The sequence below is a fragment of the Cupressus sempervirens genome, chromosome 4 (assembly GCF_028749045.1).
Source record: "Cupressus sempervirens isolate cs-2001-9-10 chromosome 4, ASM2874904v1, whole genome shotgun sequence".
Classification (NCBI taxonomy): Eukaryota; Viridiplantae; Streptophyta; class Pinopsida; order Cupressales; family Cupressaceae; genus Cupressus; species Cupressus sempervirens.
In genome coordinates, this window is record NC_143121.1 from 368,376,020 (window position 1) to 368,398,343 (window position 22,324).

A 22,324-nucleotide genomic window follows, 5' to 3' on the forward strand; every position below is an offset into this window, starting at 1 on the left:
AAGCATATGAGCTTTTCAAATGCATGTAAGCTTTGAAGCTTGCCCAAACACACTAGGAGAGCCTCTATTTAAAGGCCTCTAAGATGCATCTAGAATGTGTCTAGAAAGAACTAGAAGTAAGCATAACAACTAAGCATGAGTCTTCTCCAACCTTTTAAATGAGTCATAAGATTGTAGACACCATGTGCTCAAATAATATGCTAACTCCTAAGTGTAGACAACTTGTGCATACTTAGAGTGCAAACTTCTGTGTGAGCAAACATTAAAATAATGCACATTAATTAATATAATATTTACTTTATTCATTTATTAAATTTTAAATCTCATGCACTTTAATAAATCCACTTGTTTTTATCTTAATATATTTATATTTTAATCACATGAAATCTAGAATCTTTTAATAATTTTAATATCTTTTCCACTTTTAAATTTATTTTCGAAACTTAATTGCTAAAATATTTATTAGTTTAAATAAATATTATCACATTCCAACTTTAAAATTATAACTTTTATTTTCAAATTTAATTATTTAATTTAATTAATTTCCTAATTAATTAAATAAAATAAATATTAAAATATCATATTAATTTTTTATTAAATTAAACCATTAATTAAATCTTTTAATTAGGCTTAATTAATAGAAAATACTCCAAAGACTCTCAAGGTAAAATATGAAAATCCATTATAGCCAAAATACATACAAAATCAAACCAAAAAGGATTAATATCATGAATTACGTCATCTGACACATTCGATGGGTACTCAACTTAGATATGTCCTAATTTTTGATTAGGACAAATGGCTTAAAGAGTTGGGATTTGGACTTGAGAATTTATCTCCCCTCTCTTATCATTGAGATAATGCTATAGGATACACTCATCCTGGCAATTCAGGGAAGTCGATACCCAGTATCTGCAACCTACATAAAAACAATGCATGTACATACAATATATATACTAAACTAAATAGACAATGGCAGGAAGTGGTGCATCGTGTAGATCCTGACTAGCAGGTGACTACGACTCCCTTCCTTAACCACATCAGAAACACCATATAATAAGAACAAACATGCACACCATACACATGCAAGTATGGGGTAAGTATCAATAATAAAACACATGTGATAATAAACCATCTAACTAATCATCATCAATAACTGAAAGCAATGTAATGATCATCATGCATACATGAAATGTAGAGTTTAAGTAATCTCATCATATAATAAACTGAATTTGAAACAATATATGATAATCTCAAAACAATGCTACTAACCAACGACATAAAACTAGCCCTAAAAGAGTTTGACATTGATAACAAAAATGCGACCTAGGGGCAGTCACTAGAATCAAATTATATAATTAAAATATTTTAATTTTATCAAATCTATTAAAGAAAATCTAGAGATATCAATTTTGAAAACTGAAATGTGAAATTGTAAAAGTAAAGAAAAACCAAATTCAAGTTTATGTCCAATTGAATATCACACATATTTGAACTAATAGACTATCTGGGTTGTAGTTCTAGCATTTTACCTATGTTAAATGTTTATTTAGAGAATAATTTCACCATTGAAAACATGCTCAACCTTAGCATTGAATTCTCTTTATAATTGATTATTCGTACAATTATATAGAGGTATGTCCTTTCTCTTATAATCATATTAGTTAACTTTTAAAGAACTCATCTAAGATCATCACAATAAATATGGTATTAAAAAAATTAAAATACTAGTTTTGTTGATTAAAGTTAAATATTTATAAATAGTAATTTTATTATTATTATAAAAAAATCACAAAATCTTAATTTCTTTAAGGTCAAAGTATTGGAGTTCAATAGATACTTCATTCTAAAAAATTAATAGAATTTTTAAAAAAAAAAATTATAATGAAAATTTATAAAATAAGAACGTTTAGGAAGGCTTTCACTCATGGACTTTCACTCATGGACTAACTGTTGGAGGCACATAAACGTGCAACAGTTGTAAAATTGTCTTCAAAGACATAGAATCTTCTTACACGATCATACAAGCAAACTTAGGCAACGAATCTCCCCAGAAAACGTTTAATTAAATGAAAGAATAAAACAAAATTTAGTTTTAAAAAACTTTAAACCGAATCACCTAGAAACTTAACGGATCCCACTTATGGTGAATGTCAAATAACCTGTGCCAGTTTGACAAAAGTAGCAGCGGCCAAGAATGCAAAATCAATTTGCATTCGAAGTCATGAATTCTTCATTTATCGGGGCTCCCTTGTCGTGTTTCAAATTGGCGGAACGAAAGAGAAGTTGAAACATGTTTGCGTTCCTGCTCAAATTTTGCGTCTTCTAAGCATTGGGTATTATCGTTTTGCAAATAAGTAATTGGCTAGGGGATCTTGAAGATTGAGTGGTTGGGAGTGAAGGATGAATATACAGAGGAGAAGAGTGCAGCTTATACTGTTCGTTGCAGGCCTTGTCATTCTTAGTACGATTGGTATGTACTTCCCCAATTTGAATCCACCGTTTTGCTTTACTCCAGTTTTACATGGTAGGCAGCGGATTGATAATAGAAATTTGTAAAAATTCACTGCTAAGATTTCGAATAAACTAACGTTCGTAAGAGATAACGAGATTAGAAGATCCTTTAAAATTGGCGTCCTGTCGATTTTTTCCCTTCCATCTTCAAAATAGATTAGATATTCTCTGGAATTAAATTGTGATCTCACACTCACTCAGGCAGCGTGTTACTGTTGCATCCCAGGCCAGAATCCTCTTGTTTTGTTTTACAGACTCCATCTTTTGACAAAAAAAAAATGGTTTTGATTATTTGCCTTCCGAGTCTTGATGCCTTTTTAAGACTGTTTTACAATTTTGCTCCTTTTCACCTAATTGGGATCTTAGATTGGGCTTAAGTCGATCATCTATTATGTCATCTGGCCCTATCAAATGAAATATAGATCCCTCTGAATAGGATATAGTATCTTTTAATTAAATATTTCAAATTAACATGTATCTCGGGTATTATAAACTAGGGCTTGATTATTGTAGATATGTTCCTCACCTTTGGTTTATCCCAAATTATAACCGAATTTCGTTCAAAAAGAATAAACCAATTGCTTAGTAATTTCCCTTTGTAGGGTGTAAACTGGGGATATCTCCTGTCAGATTTTTCTAAGACCTACACCTAGCCTCCTCCGTTGGAGCATGTCACACTGAAATTGAAATTTAGTTTACCTCTGAAATATTCAGTCTTTATATTTTGAAGCATTATTTAAACTTCCATCAAATGCATCCAACACCTGCACGAGAGCTCATTCATTGAGATACATCACAATCAGAATTCAATTGTAGTTTACCAATTAAACATTCAGTATTTATGCATTTAAGCACCTAACCTCACTCCTTGGGATATTTACAAGCCTACAAAGGATATGGTAGTTTACTCATTCAACATTCAATATTTATACATTTAAGTATGTGGTCTTCTTCACTGGACTACAATACAACCAGAATTGGATGTGCTAGTTTAAACTTTATTCGTTCAAAATCATCTAGCCACATTCACTGGGGGCATGCCAAAGCCCAAATTGGATGTGGTAGTTCACCTATTGAAAGTTTAAAATTTACGTATAAAGTATTTCACTTCATTTATTAGGCAATGCTGTAAGCAGAATTGGGTATGGAATTTGACCTATTCAATAACTTTACATTTAAGCACCCGGTCTCATTCATAAGGTATACCACTACCAGACCTCAGTGTGGCAGTTTATCCATTCAACGTTCAATAGTTAATATTTATACATTCATTTATCAAGGTATGTGACACCTAGAATTGGTTGTGGTTACTTACCCATATAGCCTTCACTGTGCTCCCCTAGTTTTTGGGACAGGGACAGAAAGAGACAGTGGAACACGTTTCTAGGACAGGTTTTTAAAATTTACTTTTGGAAACTTTTAAAGAATAGCTATTGAAAAACCCTATTGAGAAAATTTAAAATATTCATTTAATAACATTGATAAAGCACCCATCATAGACATTATAGAACCTTAATACGTAACACTAGACTTCAATTGAGATTTCACATGAGAATTGACAATTAGATTTAATAAAATTCAACTGCTTTCACTATAAATGTGCACATATTCTCTATAAACAATGCAACAAAATGTCTAAAGGCTGTAATTTTCAACTACAAGATTAGAGAATTATAGGAAGTATAGTTGTTTTGCATCAAATTCAGAATCTAAGTCAAAATAATTTTGTAGTGACCCCTACCAAAACTGATTGAAAACTTTTGATTTTTGGCCTTGGAAATTTTGTCAAACACTTCACATACAAGGGTCACATGACTGATATAACTTTTCAATTTGCTAAAATGATTCTTTTCTTCAATTTGCATCAATAAGAATGCTTGCAAGAAGACTCCAAATTGTCTAAACAACGACTTAACATGAATGTGCAATTAATTTTGGCAATATTCAATTTATATTTATGATCTAAACATGAGAAATGAACACTTACAGCCAACTGGCATTTTTACAAACAGTTGGTATGCAAACTAACTAACTGATAATAAATGATATTGAATTGCTCAAAACCATATGTCATTCATATATCAACAATTTGCAACAATGCCATACATATTTCAGCCAATAATATGATCATCAAACCCTAGGTTGGCAATATAGATAGTCTAAAAATTACAATACTCTTTCATCTGCAAAATCCTAGCCTTCTTTTGATACCAATAATGTCAAATGGCAAACAAAGACAAGTACAATGTAAAATAGTAAGTGCTGAAGCTATATTTTGTATTCAGCTGAAAACATACATTTCTCAAAAAATATGCCAAATGCCAAATGAGAAGTGAAGAACCTGATTGCAAATGGCTGTAATAATTTTTACCGATGTTGAAGATGCCAACACCCAAGCCAAAATCCACCCAAATCTGAAAATGTACTTCCTTGCAAATTTTCGAAAATGTCTAGGAGTTTTGAAAATTCCTTAAAAATAAATCATGGCATTTTGGAACTCCGAAATGCACCTATCTTTATCTCCTTGATGATAGAAATCCAATGCAAAAATACCCAGAATGATATGCTAAGTAATAAGGAAGATATGAACAAAAATGTGGTTCCAAAGCCCTATCCTGAAGTTCTGAAAATTAGATTAGTTTTGTAGCAAAAACGAACCAGTAGCTATAAATCTTTCCTCCACCATAATTAAACCTTCTAAAAATGTCCTGCAATCAATCCATGACTAAAAATGAATAGTCCTCAAAAAAAGGCCCTCCTACTATAATTTCGGGTCTGCGGAAAGAAGCCTCCTAAAATTTCGGATCTGTTAAAAATGGCTTCCTATAATTTCGAACCTGCTAAAAATGGCCTCCTATAATTTTGGCCCTGCTAAAAATGGCTTCCTATAATTTCGGACCTGCTAAAAATGGCCTCCTATAATTTCGGCCCTGCTAAAAATGCCTCCTGAAATGCTGAAAATGGCCTTAGACCCAATGATGCCCTAGTTGAAGTGACTGTAGTATCACCTCCAAATGTGCAACCCTTCAGAAGATATTCCACTTCCTCAGTTATGCAAATCTAAGGGAGACTCCGTTCCCAAAGACCAATAGACTATCTGAAGACCAACTTGGCTCTACAATAGATTATGTGACTGAATCACAATTTGATGTCAAGAGAGAAATACAAACTGGATGATCAAATGCAAGACCCATAGGGTCTATTTATTCACTTTTCAGTAGCTTCCTCACTTAAACATTCTAGAAGCATCCAAATATTCTTATGAAATAAAGTGCACTTTTATAAAATATTACTTTATAATAAAAAGTGTATCTCAACATCAAATTATAAAATTGGGCCCGAATAAGGTAACTTTACTTTATAACAAACGTAGGCCCACATCACTAATCAATTGTGAGGACAAAATACTGCCAAGTAGTCGTTGGTCGACTCTCTCCACATCACCACCAGTCTATGAGAGCCTGATCCGGCACACTGAACGATGTCAGCCAAAATGGGGACATGACAAATTTCCACTATGAGGAGCTGTCTCATGCAATGGAAACCCAACAAATTCCTCCTATGCCTTCTTATCAACTTGTATAACATCTCCTTTGACTGTCTAGAGTAAGGTTGTTCCTCTTGACTGATTGGATGAAGCTATATCTTGACCACTTCTTCTCTACAATGACAACCTATGAAAGGAGGCTTGTGGCAAATATCAATTCTAGTGCATCCTTTCCATACCATGTCTACCATCTAATAGGGTTGGGTTTGTTGTTTTTTCATAGTAGAAACACAATAAACATGAAACTTGGCCCCAAATATATCACTTATATATTACTGAAAGAACAAAAGTCCGACATGCAATTCCCCCAAACACAAGGCTGAAATTTTAGCAATGATCATCACCAATATGATCTGCAAACAATGATCACTCTCCAAACTTCACAAAATATCAAATCTCTACATGTATATACAAATTCCTTCTGGAAGAATATATAAAATTGCCTTGACCCTTTATTGTCTTGCTGTTACAAAGTGAAGACCCTTTGTTGTTTTGCCCTTTGATTATCTTGATTTTTCAATGTCTCGACTTTTCAATATCTTGGTTCCTCAATGTCTTGCCCCTTCAGGGTGAGGACCCTTCATTGACTTAAATAAAGAATATATATATATATATATATATATATATATATATATATATATATAAAATTTAAGAGAGAAAGATATCTCCTAAAGCTATATCTCCATCACTCCCTCTTAGCTAGGGAGGGGTATCTTTCCAAATATCTATCTCATGGAATCTCTCAACATGACACCCATTTGTGGAAAATATTTTTATCACGAAATCTCTCAACATGACTTCCACCATGGGTACTCCCACATGTGAAAAGAAACATATAGACAATCTTACATCACGGAGTCACACAATGTGATCTCATCATGTAATCTTTCAACATGACGTCCACGATGGCTTCTACCATGTATGGAAAGAAGCATATATACAAATGCTCATCACGGAATCTCTCAAAATGATGTCCACCATTGCTACTCCCATGTGTAGACAAACAACATCTCTCAAGGGCTTTCACCTCATTTTTCTCTCTCATAGTGAAATATGCCTTACAAGGGATTTCTCCTCATATTTATTTCTCAAAAAGAAATATACATTACATGGGGTTTCACCCCATATTTCTCTGTTACAAAGAAATATACAAGGGCTTTCACCTCATATTTCTCTCTGACAGAGAAATATGCATTTCAACACATGATAAGAGCAACTGTTAGTGAGACTTTGATGCAAGAGCATCCTGGGTGTAAGAGCAATCTTACATCAACCAAAAATATTTCATTTCAGTTGTTTGAATAAGAGTTGTCTTAATGCAAAGTTGTTGTCTATGGAGGCTTGCTACTTAGTAAGTCAGTCATACGAGCTTAGAATGTCCTAATTTAAAAGGTGGATGCTCATCTTGGATATATTAGCCTACCAGTTGAGGCTCAATGCCATATCATGCGTATTCATAGATTTATTGCAGATTTTTGGCATGCAATTTTGGTATATAAACTTCAGGCTCACCGTTGAAGGCCTAAATGTGTGTGGATGAGGCCTGAAAACTCGACTAATGTGCACTTACGCAAATTTGAGCTTGAAGTTCAAAAGTTGAGGATTCCAAAAAGTGGTTATAATAGCCAATTGTAGCAATGTTATGGCCTTCCAAAGTTTGGCCGACCAAAACTTCCAAAATAAATGTCAAAAATGTATTTGACCAACTGTATATGTATTGTTAGGGTTTGTTAGCCCTAGGTATTAAGTTTGAGTGTCTAGAACCTTCTGGGTGGCATAAAATTGCCTATTTAAGAAATGCCTGAACATTGTCTAGGATAGCTCTGGGTGATAGTTCATAGCTTTGTCTTGCAAATTACTGTAATGAAGGCGCCCATGCAGGTTAGCATATTGTAATCCAGAATTCTGTAATTTCACATTTGCAGCGATAATAAGAAGCCCATATTTTGTTCTCGCAAATAGTTGTTATTTCTTTGTTTGTGGTATGTGTTTATGGTATTAAGGGGAGCACCCTTCATTAGACTCCTTCTCAATAGAGACTCCTTCTCAGCAAGGGCAGCATTTCGCAGCTTACATTATCACAATAAATTACAGTTGGCTCCAATGTTTGACCAAACATGGAGCTTTCGAAACCACATTGCTTCATGAGCTTGCTGATCCTCTGCAAAGGACTTGGGACTCTCCATCTGCTACTCAAGCTCCCTCTAAATATCTAATCCAATATGAAGCAAGAGTCACTACAAAGTATTTGTACACTTGAACTAGGCAATATACTGGAGATGCTTTGCTAAACGCAAATAGAGAGCCCATAGGTTGCAGCCACATCCAGATACAAGCCCATTCTCTATAAATTCTTGCCTAGAACTAACGCGAAATGAATATACAGAGTCTCTATCGATGAGTCCTAGCTCTCATCTATAGTGTTGAAATAGTTATTTCAACCTTGAACAACACCACATCTAGCAATGGACATCTTTAGATAGACTGAAAGTCTTCAATAGCTCTGCATTAAATAAGAAGTTCGCTCTTTCAAAACTTGCAGTCTGCAGCTACAATTTTCACAACAATACAAAGTTCAAACTACATGCAGTGATGATCATAGGAGACTTTAGCCAGCCTGACCTGGAAATCATACAGTTATCCAAATCATATACGACAAAACAAAGCACCAATTTTATTTACAATATCAACAAAATAATAAAATATAACCACTCTAGTGTCTGTAGCATGACAATTCAAAAAAATTCTTAGTCTTCATTATATAAGAGAGACCAACCTAGTAGTTAGTTAATGACATTTATGACCACAAAAACTAAACTAAATGATAAAGTTATAACAAAATCTACACACTTGGACAAAATCATAGAAGAAAGACTACATTAAACATTCATATGAAACTGAAATATATCATTAACTAATAAGAGAACGCCAATCTTTAACTATTCAACAATAAATAATAAATCTATTCTGGATACCATATCCTGAATTCAAAGCTAAGAAAATACTCATCTCAATGATTATCGTGAAAGGTTGATGTTATCCATGAAAAACCGTTAATGGTATCTTTTGTAGCAGGCACTTCTCCAAATATGAGTTTTTGGAAGAAGTATTTGGCCCCGTCCTCTCTAAATTGTCCTTGAAGAGATGCAGCGAGCTCATCATTGCATGCGTAGATCAAACTCCAAGGATAGTTAAATACTTTCAGCAAGATAATTGCTACTACTTTTTGGCAGATCTACACACCAACGTCTTCCCCAAATCTGGAACACAGAAAGCAAGGGCATCACCCTCAGCTCAAGCATTGAATGACCTCTCAAACACTGTTATCTCAATGACCACCAGCCAAGAAGAAGACATCATCACCAATTACAAGAATTCACAACCCCATCATCTGTGATTGACAAGAGATTGTTGAGTTTCTTCTAACCTCTGTTGTTTCCATCCCCCAATAGATTTGAGTTAGAGAACATAATGTTCCTCACTTTGTGTGGAGGCATTCTTCATCATTATTTGTAGTCAATGCCTTATCTGTATTTAGCTTGCCATCAAGAAGATTCATGGCAGATTGAGTGCAATTTATAACAATGTGCCCCTTCTAATAATAATACAAAATACTATTCTTGAAGGAATGATTTCCCTTCAATGAATAACTAGATTTGGAGGAATGTCGATGCTCAGTTTCCTGTATAGCTGAGTTAGTTTTCTTGGCTCTATCAATCAAGGTAGAGATTATTTCTTCTAGGGTAGCATCTATTTTGTTTAATGCAAAAACAATGTTTCCTTAACTAAGAGATGCTATTTAACAAAACAATTTTGAATCATCATCATCTACTTTGGCCTTTATCCTAGCTAGTTGATTCAGTAGGGACTGGAACTTACTGATATGTTGAACAACGTTGTCACCTTCCATCATTTTCAGTCCTAACAGTTTCTGTTTCAAGCCCATTTTTGCACTTGATGCTTTTGATCCAAACAAAACTTTCAAAATCTCTCACACTTCCTCTAAGTTCTTTGTTAAGTCAATGTGGTGGATGTATGCATCTAAAAGTGCAAGACCAATCGAAGGCATTGCTCTCCGATCCTTACAGTCCACTTTGCACTTTCATGAGGATCAATTGGCCTTGTTGTTCCACTTACAATATCCCACAGATCCATTTCAATAAGGAACAACTGTAACTTGATCTCTCATGTGTAAAACTTTGAATGTGGAAACTTTTCTATCAATAACACAATTTGATTTTTAGACCATTACAAAATGTCTCTTTCTAATTTGTAGCAACCATGAGGAGCTGTCTCATGTAATCAAAATTAGAATCTAAGTCCAAGTAATTGCCACTATGATGAGCTGCCTCATGTAGAATCCCAACAAATTCCTCTTATGCCTTCTTATCAACTTGTATAACATCTTAACTTGCAGTTGGAATCTAGCACGAAGGGGTTTGTTATATTTTAGCCACAAGGTATTATGACAACTACCAACCCCTCTGGTTGTCTAGAGGTAAGGTTGTTCCTCTTGACTGATTGGATAAAGCTATATCTTGACCATTTCTTCTCTACAATAGAGGAACTGACAACCTATGAAAGGAGGCCATTGGCAAGTACCAACACTAGTGCATCCTTTCCAAACCATGTCCACCATCCAATAGGGTTGGGTTTGTTGGTTTTTCATAGCAGAAATAAGATAAATATGCAAAACAAAATAATGCACAATAAGACACAAAATTATCCTGGGAAAACCCACTTGAGGGGAAAACTTGGCCACAAATATATCACTTATATATTATTGAAAGAGTAGAAGAAATACATTTTTCTCAAGTACAGGGCTCAAATTGAAGCAATGATCATCACCAATGTGATCTGCCAACAATGGTCACACTCCAAGCTTCAATGAATATCAAATCTATACATGTACATAGAAGAATATATAAAATTGCCTTGACCCTTCTTTGTCTTACCGTTACAAAGTGAAGACCCTTTGTTGTTTTAACCCTTGATTATTTTGACTTTTCAATGTTTTGACTCAATGTCTTGTCCCTTCAAGGTGTGGACCCTTCATTGACTTTAATAAAGAATAGATTTTATACACACACACACACATACATTAAAAATCTAGGAGAGACATATCTCCCGAGGCTATATAGCCAATGCTCCCTCTTAGCTAGGGAGGTATCTTTCCAAATATCTATGTCATGAAATCTATCAACATGACGTCCACAATGGCTACTCCCATGGGTGGAAAGAAACACACACAATCTTGCATCATGGAGTCGCACAATGTGATGTCGTTATGGAATCTCTCAACATGACAACCACCATGGCTTGTTCCATATGTGGAAAGAAGCATATACACAAGTGCCCATCACAGAATTAGTCAACATGATGTCATCCCAGAATCTCTCAACACGACATCCACTATGGCTACTCTCACATGTGGAAAAACATTATCTCTCAAGGGCTTTCACCTCATATTTCTCTCTCACAGAGAATGATACATTAGAAGGGCTTTCACCTCATATTTCTCTCACAGAGAAGTATGCATTTTAAGTTTAATGCATATAAGAGCAACTGATGGTGAGACTCCCTCTCAGTAGAGACTCCTCCTCAGCAAGGGCAACATTTCACACTTCTGATTATCACAATAAATTACAGCTGGCTCCAATGTTTGACCAAATAAGGAGCATTTGAAGCCACAATGCTTCACGAGCTTGCCGATCCTCTGCAAAGGACTTGTGACTCTCCATCTGCTACTCAAGCTCCTGCTGAACCTCTTATCCGATATGAAGGAAGAGTAACTGCAAAGTATTTGTACACTTGAACCAGGCAATATACCAAACATGCTTTGCCCAATGCAAATAGAGAATCCACAGTTTGCAGTCACATCCAGATACAAGCCTACTGTCTGTAAATTCTTGCCTAGAACTCATGCAAAATGAAAGTACAGAGTCTCTGGTGATGAGTCCTGGCTTTCATCTACAGAGCTGCAAAAGTCATTTCAACCTTGAATGACACCATAACTAGCAACATACATCTTTAGAAAATACTGAAAGTCTCAATAGCTCTGCATTAAATTAAAAGTTTGCTCTTTCAAAACTAACTTAAAGTCTGCAGCTGCAATGTTCACAACAATACAAAGCTCAAACTAGATGTAACAGTGGTCATAGGAGGCTCTAGGCAACCTGATCTGGAAATCAAACAGTTATCAAAATCATATACAATAAAAATAAACACCAATTTCTTTTACAAGATCAATAAAATAATAAAATATGACAACTCTAGTGTCTGTAACCTGACAATTCAAAAATATTCTTAGTCTTCATTATATAAGAGAGACCAACCTAGTAGTTAGTTAATGACATTTGTGACTACAAAAACTGAATTAAATAATAAAATTATAATTAGATCTACATGCTTGGACAAAATCATAATAGATTTGATTTGAAGAACATATTCTTCCTCACTTTGTGTGGAGGCATTCTTTATCATCATTTGTAGTCAATGCCTTATCTGTATTTAGCTTGCCATCAAGAAGATCCATGGCACTTTGAGTGCAATTCATAACATTGTGTCCCTTCTTGCAATAATAATATAAAATTCTATTCCTGAAGGAGCAATTTCCCTTCGATGTATAGCTAGATTTGGAGGAATGTCAAGGCTCATTTTTACCATACATTGCTGTTTCCTGTATAGCTGAGTTAGTTTTCTTGGCTCCATCAATCAAGGTAGATATTATTTCTTCTAGGGTAGCATCTACTTTGTTTAACGGGAAAACAATGTTTCCATAACTTAGAGACATGCTATTTAACAGAACTTTTGAATCATCATCTACTTTAGCCTTTATCCTCAATAGGGAGCAGAACTTACTGATATGTTGAACAATGTTGTCACCTTCCATCGTTTTCAGCCTTAACAATTTCTGCTTCAAGCCAATTTTTGCACTTGATTCTTTTGATCCAAACAAAACATTCAATATCTCTCACAGTTCCTATAAGTTCTTTGATAAGTCAATGTGGTGGAGGTATGCATCTAAAAGTACAAGACCAATCAAAGATATTGCTCTTCAATCCTTACAGTCCACTTTACACTTTAATGAAGATCAGTTGGCCTTGTTGCTCCACTGACAATACCCCACAGATCCATTTCAATAAGGAACAACTGTAACTTGAGCAGTCATGTGCGATACTTTGAACCTTCAAACTTTCCTATCAATAATATAATTTGATTTTTAGACCATGATAAAATGTGTCTTTATGACTAATATGCAACCACCTCCCTGCCGCAAATCAAAATAAGGTCAAAGGTATCGGACTGTGTCAATAATTCACCTTGACTATAAGACTTTTATAACATTAAAATTCTTAAAAAATTACTCTGTAAATAATCAATTTTTATAGAGCGAAATAACAAACCCACCCAAAAACAATTACTGAGAATATAATAATACAACAAGCACCTACTTGATCAGCATAGTAGGAATTGCCTCCACTTACATATATGGCTTTCTTCCAATGAGTCAAGAAAGAATCGAACATTGCTTGTAATGGGAGGTCTACCTCTTAAATAAAAAATCTATTAACGAGACATGTTGCTCTTTGTGCCAATCAGGCTTTTAATTCTACAGTCCTCACCTATGACCTAATCTATAAACACACGAGAGTTAAACTTGAGAGTACTAGCCCAGCAAAATACTTGGGAGTACTTGGCAACTCTGAGAGTACTCAGAGAGTTTGCAAACTATGGTTTTAACAACTTAATTAGAAACAAACATTCCTACCACTAATATAAACCTATAAACAAACTCAAATGAACCTAACAAATATTTAGGTTTACCAACACTCATAAATACTGCATGAGTTATTAGTGTTTGCTTGAACTCACTTTACCTCACATACATGTGAACATTAATTCCCAGCAAAATGAATACGAATATCTGGGCCTAGATTTTCGCAGCAACCTCAGTTAGAAGGCTTTTAGGGAAGAAAGGATGCAATGGCGGTGGATTTCCCATACATTTCAAAACAGATGGATCAACTGAGTTATGGAATTGGAAAGCAAAGGGGAATTATTTCAGCTTCTTGTTATGCTATATTGATGTGAAGTTTGGGGTAGCAACTTCAAAATGTAGGCAAATAGAAAGGTTACAAAGACATTTAGTTACAAACAAGTAGGTACAGAAGAAGAACTAGAACACACCATCTTAGGTGCAAGGAGGTGGAAAACAGGCACAGAAGAATGAGAAGACATGGCTCGTCAGCTTTTCATGTCAGGATCTGTGAAAATGGAAAGGAATTCCATCATAGAGCATATGCGATATGATTGCATGTGGGTCGAATATGTAGATACTCTAAAAGTTGAATCTTTAAGAGCTTCATGTTAGGAGGAATGGATAGCGAAGACAATAAATTACTTGATCAAGATTCAAAGCAGAAGATCCATGATCAGGAAAGATATAAGGGTCATTCAGAAGTAGCATTTGAGGATTGTTGGTTGGGACTTCTGTATTGTGCTAAACAGTTAAAACTCTTGGGTCCCATAATCTGCCTGGTCTCATGGACGCCATTAAAAAAATATTGTGTTCATTCATTGATTCAAGTTAATCCTGAGAAAATCAACAACCGAAGATTAAATGCAGAAGCAAAGTAATGGGGCATTATGTTGTGCCATTTAAATCCACAATTGACATATGTCTCTTTCTGTTGTTTGCAAAGTCATTGTTATTTGAATAACACATGAGTTTTAATTAACTTGGTGGCCCAATATTAACATAAAAACTATAATCATCTGGGCTCACCATAAAAATGAGTAAAAACAGGTGCAGATTTAATGGCTTGGCCAAATCACATAAGGATCTATTGCTCAGGTTTCAACACACAAAAGAGAGTTGCTAGATATCGCATGATCCATTTCAGCACAATGAAGACACATTCTTGTATAAGATCTATTTGTTTTATTATGCCCCTCGTGATGGTTCCAATAAACAATACCTACATTGAACTGCTTGGGTTTATCAATGGAATATTGATGGTCTGTGCTACTACTAAACAGAATAATGAAAATTGCTTGGTGATTTCTTCTTGCTCTTAAGCCTGCCGGGCCAAAATTATGTAGGCAATCATTTAAAATTGTGGGGGTGGCTGGTCCTATTTATAATGTGAAGAATGTTATTAGATGATTTGAAACTTGCAATCCTAGGTCAATGAACAATTAGAATAAAAGTGTAGAGCCCAAAGTGAACCTCCATGGAAACATAAAGGAGAAGTTCATGCATAGAGCATATATCCACCTATAAAAGATAAAGCCATAGTAGGAGACAAACCAAAAAATGAAAACTCACAGAAAACTGCAGGAATTTAAAATTTCATGAGCTGACATGTATACACTCAGATCAGACATCAACAGGTTTATGCAATTAAAGCACTCTAGGCTACTAGAAATTTGGAAAGGGTGTTGGGCATTTTGGAAGGGCACAATAGGTTTTACATTACTTGGTAAAATCAAAGGAACATTAACATTCTTCTGAATTCTTTTGGTCTGAGATGAGAAACTTATTTATAATAAAATTATGATCAATATAATTGTGCAATTATAGAGAACATTTTCATTATGATTGCTTCACTTTAAGTTGGAGCATCATATTTAAATTTTAATAGTCTTAAGAAAACAAAATCAACTTGGAGTTCTAGGAAATTAATATTTCTTTTTCGAATTCTTGAGTTCTGGTTTAGTCATATATGACTAGATAACTAGTGTTATAGATAAGGAACTTTAACTTGGTGAATATGTGATTTATACTTAAAAATTTTGAATGCAGCATTACTACATGAAAGAACAGGTAAAAGCATTTTGTAATAAATGAAAATTGGTGTTATAAAAAAGAAACCCTCACCTTGTGAAGATCTTCCAGACTTTGGTCTTTTTCTAATGCAATATTGCTGCAAGAAAGACATACTGTTATTCTGACTTTGAATACTGTTGTGATCACAGACGGGTAAATCTCTGACGACATTGGTGGTACCCTCAATCCTGTCCCCAGGATGTTTTTCCAATCAAATTTCATACATAGTATTTAGGGCATAGTTCTAGATTTCCCATTTTGTGTTCTTTTGTTATCTTAATCTTCCTAATTGAGTAGTTGGTAGAACATCATATAATTTCTAGATAAGCCGTGATAGCCATGTTTGTTAAAATAATGAAATATGAGAGGTTTAAAAGAGCATGGATATGGTTGAGCAAGAAAACTAGGGTAAAACTGACTAAAGAACGACAGACTGAATTCTTTGAAACAAATATCCCAAAGCATCGAGAATGAAATTATAAATCTATTGTTGAGGGTCAGTTAATCTTTAGAGAGAAAGATAGGGTCAGCATTCACCCACTTCCTCCATAAACATAAGTTGTATGTGACAGAAAATAATGAGAAAACATGGTTTGCTTTCTGATTCGGAGGTTTTTAGCTTCATAGATTAAACTACAAAATATATGTGTCTTGCATCACCATTGGTCACTTTGCTTTTACCTTGTATGTGCAAAGTCGAAAGATTGAGTTTGATTCTTTATTTCTCCTACAGTAGGCATGGAACAGGAAACCAGTCGTTGGCATGGAGCCAGCACAGCAAGAAACTTATGACTGAATATTAAAATAGTTTGAACAAATAAATACAGTTGTGAGGCATGCTAAAACGTGTGAGCTCCATTCATAGTTTCTTGCCATAAATGTATATAGTTACTCATTCATATACTAAGAAACTTACTGAATATTCAAGTAAACTGAACAAATAAATACAGTTGCTGTGAGGTTTGCAGAGATTCTTTTGGAGTCTATCAAGGAAAATTAAAAAATTAAAAGACATGTGAGTACTGCTTGGTTTTTTGAGTTTCTAACTTAACCATATTTTGTACTTAGTCGATAATCTATTAACTTTGACACTCATTCATTGTCAATGTATTTTTCTACGTGCTTAGGTTATTTTGCTCTAATATTATTTAAGACAGCATGTTGAGCTTTCTTTAGGATATTTCTAACTTTGGCTGGTCGTGTAGCTTTCCCCTTTGTACTAATAATATATCACCGATGACCTTTGGCTCTTGTCCTCTGCATGCATTATCTATTTCATCTAATTCTGTATCGTTACTGACATTTCTATGGGTATGCAGCTGAAAAGTGCAGACAATTAGTAGGTGAAGATAGGTCGTCAAAAAGTGGGAAGTTTACATGGATAAATTGCTTTGACATGAGTTCAGGAACACTAGCCTGTGTAACAAAAGAAGGGGTGAAACTTTATGTTTATAATATCAGAGCAGCACATGTAGAAAAGACAAGGCAGATGGCTTTTCAAAGTGCATTGAATGAGGCCATATCTGGAGGGTTAAGTGGGAATGCTGCTACAAAGCAAGCAAAGAAGGTAGGTGATAAAGCAGCAAAGATGGCTTCCAGGCAAGCAAGTCGCATAATTGGACCTATATTGTCATCAGGGTGGGACTTCTTTGAAGCCTTGTACTATGGTGGAACTATTACAGAAGGGTGCATGAGAGGTTCTGGAACATTATTGGGTGCTTATGTGGGTGGATTTAAGGGGGAGCAAACTCTTGGTCGTCTTGGCTATCTTATTGGCAGCCAATTTGGAAATTGGCTTGGGGGAAGGGTGGGGCTTATGTTCTATGATATTATCGATGGAGTGCATTATTTGATGTACAGTGATACATAAACAGAATCCTGCGATGTCACATGAGACATTTGTAAATGACTCTGATAAATGAGTTTAGGGAATTTATGGAGGTGGGGGAAACCTTGATCCAATTAGTTCATGCCAAATGGATAATTTTTTGAATTCTACTAAAAGGATTAGAATTACAGATGTCTATCAACAATCAGTTCTAGCGATGTGTCAAATACATATACTTGGGATTTAGCTCAGTCAATTCGGAATTATTTTCCACGAGGTATGCAAGGCTATTTGTCACGATTGGTCTTACACTGCAGACTTGTGCATTGTATAATTAGCACCTTGATTCTTTAGTCGCTGTTATGGGATCTATACCAGTTGCTTAATTAAAATCAATCCGCAGTAATTGTAAAATTGTAAATTTGTTAATTTGTGTATGCAAAAATAGTATCAGTGATATTTCTTTGTATTTTATTCTGGTTGTTTTATAATACCTTTTTGTAGAGAATTTTAAAAGAGTTGCAGGTATATGGGTTCTGTAGCAGATGCGATTCCATAAGTTATAACTTTTTAATATCTCAAGATACAGATATGGTTGATACAGTAATTACTAAAATATAAATATATTCAATTATCATGCAACTAAGGGTAGATAACTTTACTGAAAATATGTTCATTTTGTTATATTATGTTTGCCTGTATGTCGCTCTAAAGATATATGCATATGTATGGGTGTTGGCGTGCATGCTGTTGGTAGGTATTGGTGAGCACATGCACATGTTAGTGGTGTGTTGGCAAAGTGTGGAGGTCCATGAATGTGTGCGATTTTTGATGTTCAATTTTTCGCTAGCTTTAAATGTTTTTCCATACTGAACACAGCACCATCTAGTGTGGAGTTGTATCCGTATGCATCAAATATGAGCCACATATAGGCACATGCATAGGTACATCTAGATATGATTTCCTTGCGACTTATGAAGGTATTGGATCGCTGTCTAGTTTTCGATAGTAGGGTACATGTAATGCAAAGAGGGAAGGAGGAGCCTGATAATTGTGGTTTTGATCTGATGAATATATTATTGTTGTATCGTGAAATTCAAGCAAGCTTTGTTCTTTACAAAGGACTGACCAAAAATTCAAATAAAAATTATTGAAATTCAGGTAGAAAACTTTTGGAAATATAGCTAAAAACTTAATAGGCAATGAACAAACAATTCTTCCATATGCTCCATGCAAACATATTTGTAATATTAAGATTCATCTTTTACCATTCATTTTGTGCCATCATGAATTATTTTCTAATGTTTAAGGATTTAGAATTAAATTGTCATGGTTCCTCGTCTCAAATGCTTAGAGCATAACCAATCATGATGGACTAATAATTTATCAAGTTTGTATATATCTAATGGAAACATTGCTAAACATGAAAATAAGTGTTTTGTACTTGAGTGTTTGTTGAAAAAGGTTTTGCAAGACTCTAGTTTCCTCTAAAACAAAGGGTTGTTTTAATGGAGGAAAAAAATACAATACCTTGCTCTTTTAACCTTGTATTCTACGCTTGCTCTTGTACATTATCCTAACACTCAATTTGGGTTGTTTTACACATACATTAGTAGCACTCAATTTGCGTTGTTTTACATGTATATTAGTTGGCAATGATTATTCTTTTTCTCATGTTGTTAGGTGCGTGCTCTTTATGATGCACATATGCTATACCTAAGATTTCATAGAGTCATCCTTCACTAATTCTCTAGATTTTTTCAACAAATTAAAAATTCTTTTGTGATGTGCTTAAGTAGGCCCATGGGAACACGATAGGCATATATTTCTTTGGGACTTGCACACCTTGTAGCATATGAACTAAACTTGGGTGGAAACAATGGAGGTAACCTTGGTGGAGGAAAAAATGGTGGTGAAAACTTAGGTGGCCACAACAACAATGTTCCTATAGAACATTGTTGCACAATACCCTGGTTACCTTCAAATTTCCTATTGCTTATTCTACAAACAATGCTCCAATGAAGAATATACCACAATCTTCTCTGCTTATTTTAAGAGGTCTCAATGTTAAAGATCTAGACATGTTTTTATTTGAAGTTGTCATTCTTTGTCATAGTTATGATTTCTAGAGTGATGCACAAAATCTTAAGTTATTCTGAACCACTTTGAAAGATGCTTGATGACAAGTATGAGATGTTCAACAACATTTTCTATATCTTCACCATTGTGCCAAAAATGTGGAGCATAGGCAATGCAGTTGAATCATGCCACACACTGTCTCAAAGGCATGTCACAACCACATAAAAATGTAAAAAATAAAATGAAATGAGTACATTGAAATAATTTTACAAACTCCCGAATGAATATAATGTGTGCCATTACTAGAATGACTTGGAAGCATTAGACTATAGTTTGGACATCTATCGAAGGGAATCTTGAGAATAATAGGATGTGGGAAAATATGAAAGTGCCATTGTTGAAAAAATATCAAGAATATTGCAAGATGAAAGAAGGGATAATATTTTTTGCATGATGCAAAAGGAAGAATTTTAGCCCACAACAATCACGACAACTATCTTGATATTGTTAAATTTTTGTTTCTTAAACGAATTAGAGATGAAACTGTCAATGCATTAGATCTAACAAGAAAAGGTGACATCTCTAAGTTTTGTTGAAAGTTTTGGCATTTACAAAAATTTCTCAACATCTTAGCAGTCGGCGAGGAATTACACAAGACTAATTTTCATGAAATGCATCAAGTACCACAAAGCATGAGATAGGTAATTTACTTGAAGATCTCAAAATCAAATTGATACACTTCATAGTTATAGGAAGTAGGAAGAACTAAAAAGGCTTCAACTGTATTGTGTCCAACTTGTTGTAAGAGTCATGACACTAAAGATAGTTCTTATAATAGGAAAAATCTATTTTCCTTAGAAGTCAGCAAGAACTCTTGCCTGTAAGTACGCTTGACATGGAATATTATGAAGAACTTGTATATTATATGGCTCCTAGGTGACCTTTTCCTTGACCACTGCACCTAAGGATGATGAATGTTTATTTTGTTGATGGACCAAGCCAATCATATTCTTTCTCCAGTCAACTCGAATGGTATGGAGGTTGGAAACAATCTTCATGCTATTCATAATGGACCCATAAATATCCACATGCTTCACAACCATAGCAACAAGAACATATCCTACAATTGTCACAACCTTCACCACACAACATTGCCCACAATATTCATCTCCACCCATGAGCAATCCCTATTAGCAACTAGAATAGCTTCTTCCACTTATATCTTCCTCATTCACTCTATTATGTATTCCATCTTAGCCACCAAAACCTACACCTATACCAACTCTAGTAATTCCAAATCCTAATAATAATAAGTTGGCATAAGTTGTATATGGTAATGAGGCAACCAAATATCCAACCTATCTTGTCAACTCCATTGAGACAAATGGAATTCAATTATACATCAGTGAAATTAATGATTCACTCGAAGTTCCATTAGTGAAATTAATGATTCACTTGAAGAACCCATGGTAGAACAAGTAAAGGAACCTCCGCACCCCAATTGTTTTTAGAGTAAGACAATACAAAGGGAAGACTCTCAACCTACACTTGATTTTATAAATGAATTATGTAATGATAATAGGAAATTCAATTTGGGAACACATGATGTCAAAGAATGAAGAAGACAAGTAGGTAGCAACAGATAGAGAAATTTGATTTTGAAGAATGATGTCAAAGAATAAAGAAGACAAGTAGGTAGCAATAGATAGAGAAATTTGATTTTGAAGAATGAAAATGCAGAATCAGATAGCAAGTCTTGAATGCACAACTTGGTAGTGACAATATTGAACACTTAGGAGAAAGAGATGATATTAGGACTCAAGAAGAGTACTAATATCAAGTAAAGAAGATAGATCAAGAGAAAATGGAGAGGTCAAGCATATGCTCTAGAGAAATAGGTAGCCATAGTAAACAAGAAATTTTTAGTAATGATAGAATATTCCTACCTCATAGGGATCAAAGTCGAAATAAGAGAGATCTGATTTTGAAGAATGAAAACACACAATCAGCTAGCAAGTCTTGAACACATAACCTGGTAGCGATAGTACTAAACACTTAGGAGAAAGAGATGATATTAGGACTCAAGAAGAGTACTAATATCAAGCAAAGAAGATAGATCAAGAGAAAATGGAGAGGTAAAGCATATGCTCTAGAGAAATAGATAGCCATAGCAAACACACAATTTGTAGTAATGATAGAATATTCCCGCCTCCTAGGGATGAAAATCAAAATGAGGAAGAGGAGATGCAGAAATGAGAAAGATATTATCAAAATGAGATAAAGAAAGGTCCATGATGAGTGGACCACAAGAATGATATAGAATGCCCTAGTTTGACTAGAGTTGACCAAGAAGGATAAAGTATTAAAATTAGGTCAAATCAAGTAGAAAGATGATATAGAGGTGAAATGAAGTAAGTATGAGGTATGGAAATGATGAAGACATGAAGGAATGATGATGACCTAATGAATATTCAAGGATTAGACCTGAAAAGGTAAGCTAACTGCATAGAAGTAGACATAATTT

General features: G+C 34.5%; 1 protein-coding gene across 1 annotated transcript; it reads left to right on the forward strand.

Annotated features, from left to right (window-relative positions):
* The first annotated feature begins 2,107 nt into the window (after nt 1-2,107).
* Nucleotides 2,108-18,190, forward strand: LOC149561602 (uncharacterized). The gene is made up of 2 exons (XM_089825199.1): nt 2,108-2,473; nt 17,213-18,190. The coding sequence occupies exons 1-2, from the start codon at nt 2,404-2,406 to the stop codon at nt 17,761-17,763; spliced, it is 621 nt and encodes a 206-aa protein (XP_089681325.1). The 5' UTR covers nt 2,108-2,403; the 3' UTR covers nt 17,764-18,190.
* The last annotated feature ends 4,134 nt before the right edge of the window (nt 18,191-22,324 follow it).